A 7,161-nucleotide genomic window follows, 5' to 3' on the forward strand; every position below is an offset into this window, starting at 1 on the left:
AGGTAGAGGGCAGCTCCCCCCGCCCCCCTGGGGCCCTTGGGGCTGGGATTTCAGCCTCATCCTCAAGGCTCCCTTTTGTGTGAACACATTCCCCTCATCCAGAGAACCCAGTAGCAAGTACCAAGGGGAAAAATGGGGGTGAGGGCAGAGATGAGGCTCAGTCTAGGCAGGGGACTCAGGTACCCCAAAAGCCTCCCCTGCAGGGAAGACACAAAGGGCTTTCTCTATCCCTCCTTCATCAATTTATTTGTCAGCCCGCCCCCAAAAGGTCACGGCTCAGATGGGATCTAACAATACCCAGCCCACCCCCAGGTCCACAGGAGAATTCTATGGCCAGGGCTTGAGGATGACCCGGGCACACCGGGGGAGATGCCACTGGGCTGCCAGCACTTTGGAAAGGTCCGGAGCCCCCAAGTCCCCAACTACACTCGCTGGCAGTGTCCCCAGTGTCCCAGCACCAGTCTCATCCTCATAAACCAGGGGCAGGCAGCACGCACACGCCGGCCCCCACCTCACAAAGCACATTTATGGAAATCGAACACGGGTGGGGATGGCCCGCTGGCTTGGCCAGGCCCAGAAAATCCTGGTCACATGTTGGCTCGTTCTCGCTGCAGCCGCGAATTGTAGGCGCGGGATACGGTGTTCCAGGCATCCATGTAGCGGTCCATGCACATGGCGATGCATTTCTGCAGGCGGGGAGGGCGCGCGGCTTAGCTCTGGGCCGACACAGCCACACACCGGACACACAGATACACACAACGCCCCCAACCACGGGCAGCGGACTGCGCGCGCGCAGCAGTCCCACCGCACCTCCCCGTTAGTCCGTGCATGCGCAGAGACCCCTCGCCGGTGCCCGCCTGCGACCCACCGCGACCCACCGCGACCCACCCCAGCCCCGAAGGCCTCACCTGCTCCGAATTGTCCAGGGAGCCCCCCGGCTTCCCGATACACTTCCGGAAGCACTTGTCCGTCATCCTCTGTGGGGACATGCGAACCCTCAATCGCGACGCCCGCCCCCTGGCGGACCCCGCCGCCCTCGGACCCCGGACCGACTCCGGACCTGCAGCAGCTCCTGCGCGTTGGCCACAGCGATCTGCACCTTCACCTGCTCCATGATGAGCCCCGGGTCCAGCTTGCCGCCGCCCGAGCCCCCGAAATCCGAGCCGAAGCCACCCTCCATGGCTCCGCAAAGTTAACCAGCCGAGGCCGCGTGCGCCGACCCGTACCTGCGCCGGAAGTCAGCCGCCCATGGCCCCACGGGAAATGGAGTCCAAGCGTGCTGGAGGCGGGGCAACTGGCCGCACCACCCACAAGCCCGCCATTACCTTGGGATCTGATACCTGGTGTTCGGACTCCAGGACCTCGACTGCGGAGGGAGCGGTCGGCTTCTACCTGCTGCAGGGCAAGGATAGGAAGTCGAGCCTCTCTGCACCTGCCAGTGGGTCTTTTTTTTTTTTTTTTAAGTGTTTGTGGGTCTTAAACACTTCTCAACCTGCAGAAGGAATATACCTGCAAGGACTCCTTGTGCTTGGAATTCATAACCAGTCTAGCAGCCATTGCTTACAGAGGCCACTCACCCACATTGCATTTTAGGGAAAAGCTGCGGAGTGAGGTCCCAGGCTTGTTGACACTATTACAGATGTCCCCACTCCCCCCCACCCCCATTTGCCCTCCTCCACCAGCCCCTGCCTCACCCCACCCTTCCCTCTGGCCATCACCACACAGTTGTCCGAGTATGTGGGTTATGTATATACGTTCTTCGGCTGATCCCTTCACCTACTTTCATCCACTCCATCCTTCCCCTTCCCTCTGTCAGCTGTCAGTCTGTTCTGTGAATCTGTGCCTCTATTTCTATTTTGTTCATCAGTTTATTTTCACATGTGAGACCATACGGTACTTGTCTTTCTCTGGCTGGCTTATTTAATTTAGCGTAATAACCTCCAGGTCCATCCATGCTGCTGCAAAAGGTAAGATTTTCTTCTTTTTCATGGCCACATATTATTCCATTGTGTAAATGTACCACAGCTTTTTTATCTACTCATTTACTGATGGGCATTTGGGCTGCTTCCAGACCTTGGCTGCTGTGAACATAGGAATGCATGCATTGTTTTGAATTGGTGTTTGGGATTCTTAGGATACATTCTCAGAAATGGGATCACTGAGTCAAAAAGCAGTTCAGTTTTTAATTTTTTGAGGAAACGCCATGTTTTCCATGGTGGCTGCACCAGTCTGCACCCCCACCAACAGTGTACACGGGTGTCCTTTTCTCCACCTCCTCACCAGCACTTTTTTGTTGATCTGTTAATGATGCCATTCTGGCAGCTATGAGCTGCTGCCTCATGGAGGTTTTACTTTGCATCTCCCTGATTAGTGACTTTGAGCCTCATTTGCGTCTTTACTAACCTATCAGAACGCATGGAGCCAACCTTGGTACATGGGACAATCAATCAAACTGTGCGAATTTGGAGTCCTCATTTGCATGTGAGTGGGCCAGCTGGGGATCAGAAGTAGGCGCTCTTCTCTGTACCTCAGAGCTCACTGAGGCTGAAGCCGGCCTCAGCGCTCACTGCCTGAACACTGGCTGTGTTTCTTCAGTTTGCAAACTGAGGTGCAACACCTGCTCCCCTTTGGAGCCCCTGCTTCAGTTAAGCTGTTTCACACCTGAGCTGGTCCATAGCTGAGCTCACATTACAGGACTTGTAAAGGTGTTTTCATAAGGAGCAGTACAAAATGGGTAACACGTGCTGTATCGGTTGGAGCATTATCCCAGTGTGCCGGGTTGAGGGTTTGATCCTGGTCAGGGCACATACGAGACGCAGCCAATGAACACATCAGTAGGTGGCACAACACAGTGATCTCTCTCTCTCTCCCTCTCTCACTTCCTAAAAATCAGTAATAAAAAAAGAATGTATATTCTGCTGCTTTGGCATAAAATGCTCCATTTGGTCTAGTGTGTCCTTTAAGGCCACTGTTTCCTTGTTGATTGTCTGTCTGGGTGACCTACCCATTGATGACAGCAGGGTGTTACCGTCCCCTACAGTCGCTTCATCACTGTTGATCACTCCCTCCGTGACCGGCAGCACTTGCTTTATACACTTAGTTGCTCCTACGTTGGGTGCACCAACGTCTACCAGGGTTACAGCCTCTTGTTGGATTGATCACTTTATCATTATGGGATGTCCTTTGTTTCTTGTTAAAACCTGTTGTAAAGTCTATTTTGTCTGATACAAATGTTGTTACCACAGCTTTTAAAATTTCCATTTGCATAAAGTACCCCTTGCCACCCCTTTCCTTCGAGGCTGGGTGTGTCTTTTGATCTGAGGCGGGTCTCCTGTAGGCGGCGTGTGTGTGGTCTTGGTTTCTTACCCATTCAGCTGTGCTGTGTCCTTTGGGTTTTTTTAGATTTTATTTATTTTTAGGGAGAGGAAAACATGGATGGGCTTCGCCCCCACCTGTGCCAAAACCAGGGCCAAACCCTCAACCCAGGCCTGTGCCCTGACCAGGAACCAAATCGGCGACCCTTCGCTTTGTGGGACAATGACCAACCAACTGAGCCACATCAGTCAGGCCCACCCTGTCTTCCGATTGGGTCATTTAAGACATTTACATCAAGCCTGGCTGGGGTAGCTCAGTTGGTTGGAGCGTCGTCCCATCACCGAAGGATTGCGGGTTCGATTCCTGATCAGGGCACACACCTAGGCTGCAGGTTCAGTCCCCTGGTGAAGGTGCCTACGACCCCTGGCGGGGCATTCTGGGGGGCAGCCGGTCAAGCTTCTCTCTCCCCCTTCCTCTCTTCATCTTCCTCTAAAAAAGACAATGGACCTCCAGGTGAGGACTAAAAACAAAATTACGCTTAAAGTGATTATCGATAGGTATGTAGTTATTGCCATTTTACTATTTAGATTTATAATCATTTTTTCCTTCTTTAAGAAGTCCTTCCAACATTTCTTATAATACTGATGCACTCTTTCAGATTTTTCTTTTGTAATAATTTTTTATTTTGTAATTATAGTTGACGTAAAGTATTATGTTAGTTTCAGGCGTACAGCATAGCGGTTAGATTTATATAATGTATGGAGTGACCACCCCGATAAGTCTAGTACCATGTGACCCCATACATAGTTATAAAAACCCTTTAGCTTTTTCTTGTTTGGGAAGCTCTTTACCTCTCCTTTGATTCTAAATGATCGCCATGCTAGGTAGGGTAACACTGATTGTAGGTCCTTACTTTTCATCACTTTGAATATTTAGTGCTGCAAAGTTTCTATTGAGAAGTCAGCTGATAGTCCTATGGGAGCTTTTTTGTAGGTAAAACTGCTTTTCTCTTGCTGCTTTTAAGATTCTCTCTCTTTAAGCTTTAGCATTTCAGTTATGATGTGTCTTGCTGTGGGCCTGAGTTTTTCTTGCTTGTGACTCTGCGTTTCCTGGACTCGTATGTCTGTTTCCTTTGCCAGATTAAGGAAGTTTTCCTTCATTATTTCTTCAAAGAGGTTTCCATTCCTTTGCTCTCTCTCTTCCTCTGGTACCCCAATGATTTGAATGTTGGTACCTTTGATGTTCCCAGAGGTCCCTTAAACTATCCTCATTTTTTTAATATTCTTTTTTCTTTTTTGGCTATTCCAGTTGGGTGTTTTCTGAAACCTTGTCTTCCAAATTGCTGATTTGGTTTCTGCTTCATCTAATCTACTGTTGATTCCTTCTAGTGTAGTCTTCATTTCAGTTATTGTATTTTTTACTTCTGAGTGGGATTTTTTTTATGGTTTCTGTGTCCTTAGTTATGTTCACTATCTCTTCGTTGAAGTTCTCGCTGAATCCATCTACCCTTCCCCTAAGTTCGTTGAATGTCCTATAACCAGTGTCTTGAACTCTGTATCTGGTAGATTGCTCCTGTCCATTTTGTTTAGGTCTTTTTCTGGAGTTTTCTCCTGTTCTTCCTTTTGGGACATGTTTCTTGGTCTCTTCATTTTGCTCTATGAGAAGGGACCCCCCCCAAAATGGAATTTATTTATTAAAAAATTGTGTATTTATTATTACATGTTTAGACTTCAGTCACCTTCAAAGCACTCTCCATTTCAGGCAATACACTTACTGAGATGTTTTTCCACTGCTCAAAACAGTTTTTGAACTCTTGATTTTGATGCCTTTTAGTGCTTCTGGCTTCCCCTCCGCCCCCACCTCTTCCATGTCGGCAAAATGTTTCCCTTTGAGGACTTTTTTCATCTGGGGAAACAAAAAAGAGTTGCTTGGACTGAGATCAGGTGAATAGGGAGGGTGGGGCACAGGGGTCACACCATTTTCGGTCAAAAACTGCTGAATACTAAGCGTGGTGTGGGCAGGTGCGCTTGTAAGTCACCCACCGTGAAATGGGCCAACAAGGTGAAAGTGTCTTCAAAAAAGCTTCACGGAAACCAAACGCAGCCTCTCACAACACTGCCAGGTGGTGCACTGATACAGGTGGGTTCCTAGCACATGCACCTAGCCGGGAAGCCTGTACTACAAGAGGCCCTTCCTCCAGAAGATTATCCCAGGGTGTTTTTAGTTCCCCTCACATTTCTGCGTTTGTGTGTATTAGGTAGATCCGCAGTCTCTCAGTCTTGGCAGGGTGGCCTTACGTTGTAGTGGGTGTCCTGTGGGGCACAATGGTTCAGTCTCCCTGGTCACCTGTGTTGGGTGCTCCAGGAGTGCCCCTTGTGTGGGTAAAGTGCACTGTCGAAGCTGAGCTTTAATTGCTGTTGGCATGTAAGTGGGTGGGGCTCTCAGGTGGACTGGCCTCCAGAACTGGCCAAGACCACAGTGAGTGAGCTGCTGTTGCAGGGGCTGACCCCAGGGAGCGGGATTTGCCGGAGTCGGGCTCTGGGGCCTGCTGACACCACTCTGGATACTTTGTTTGTGGAGCTAATTGTTCCGAAGCTGGCCACTGTGTGTGGGTTCTAGGGCCTGGAGAGGGGCTCTGGTGCAGGCTAAGGGCAGCCCCTGCCAGTGCCTGGCCACCTGCATTTGGTAGTTGTCTGAGCTGAGCCTGGAGGTGCATGGGTGAGGCCTGCCACAAATGGCAGGTCTGGCACTGTTCAGCAGGAGGCCCAGGTCACACCAAGGCCAGCCGCCTGGCACCTGCAGGCCTATGAGAGGTTTTAGGGAAGTCTGCAGAGCACACCGGAGCTGGCTGCCTACGGGTCACTGCCACTGAAAGAGGCTTGAGCGGTGCTCCAGTTGTGTGTGTGTGTGTGGGGGGGCGGACTCTGGGATTTGGTGCCCTCCTGTGCCTGCAGACTGGGTGGGGGGGGGCACTCAACACTAAAATGGTGGCTGCCATTCCGGGGCTGGTCCTGAAGCCATACAACTCAAGTTTCTCCCTGTATGTATCTGCCACTCCCCCAAGTTGCTGTCCCTTTTCCAGAGCCCAGGGTGAGTGCCTGGAAGCAAGTGAGTCTGTATGTGGGCCCTCTAAGAGGCTGCCTGGGTTTCCGGAAGCTTACAGGGACAGATGGAATCCCCACTGATTTTCACAGTCAGGTGTTGTGGGAAGTCCTCTTCCCAGCACTGGGCCCCTCACTCATCAAGGTGGGGCTCTGCAGCTGAGCCATCCCTCCTGATTTTACACTTGCCACCCGTGGGCATGGGACCAGCCTGTTTCCCCTCTCCACCCTCCTAGCAGTCTCTGCGTGGCTTCTTCACACCCTAGATACAGGAGCTCCCGTCAGCTAACCTTCAGATGGCTCTCCAGGGCGGTTTGTAATCTTGTTGTGGTGGGTGGGGGCCAGCAGAGTTGACCCGTCCTGCGGTCTTGATCATAAGCTGCTCTATTTTTAATCTTTTGAGGAACCTCCATACTGTTTAACACAGTGTCTACACAAATTTCAAACTGTGTGAGGGTGCCCTTTTCTCCACATCCTCGCCAGCACTTGTTATCTGTTGATTTATTGATAGGTGTGAGGTGGTATCTTATGGTTTTAATTTGCATTTCCCTGATTAGTGATGGTGAGCATCTTTTCATGTCTGTTGGCATGTGCTCTTCAGAGAAATGGCTATTCTGATCATTTGCCAGTTTCTTAAATTGACTTGAGGGAGAGAGAAACATCGGTTTGTGGTTCCACTTGTTTATGCATTCATTGGTTGCTTCTTACAAGCGCCCTGAGCGGAGACTGAACCCGCAACCTTAGC

General features: G+C 50.6%; 1 protein-coding gene across 1 annotated transcript; it reads right to left on the reverse strand.

The window, feature by feature from the left end:
• Window positions 1-219: 219 nt before the first annotated feature.
• On the reverse strand, window positions 220-1,238 carry TIMM13 (translocase of inner mitochondrial membrane 13). The gene is made up of 3 exons (XM_024569028.4): window positions 1,061-1,238; window positions 909-977; window positions 220-686 (listed from the first exon to the last, which is right to left on the reverse strand). The coding sequence occupies exons 1-3, from the start codon at window positions 1,178-1,180 to the stop codon at window positions 588-590; spliced, it is 288 nt and encodes a 95-aa protein (XP_024424796.1). The 5' UTR covers window positions 1,181-1,238; the 3' UTR covers window positions 220-587.
• Between the last annotated feature and the right edge of the window lie 5,923 nt (window positions 1,239-7,161).

This window comes from Desmodus rotundus, chromosome 9, assembly GCF_022682495.2.
Source record: "Desmodus rotundus isolate HL8 chromosome 9, HLdesRot8A.1, whole genome shotgun sequence".
NCBI lineage: Eukaryota > Metazoa > Chordata > Mammalia > Chiroptera > Phyllostomidae > Desmodus > Desmodus rotundus.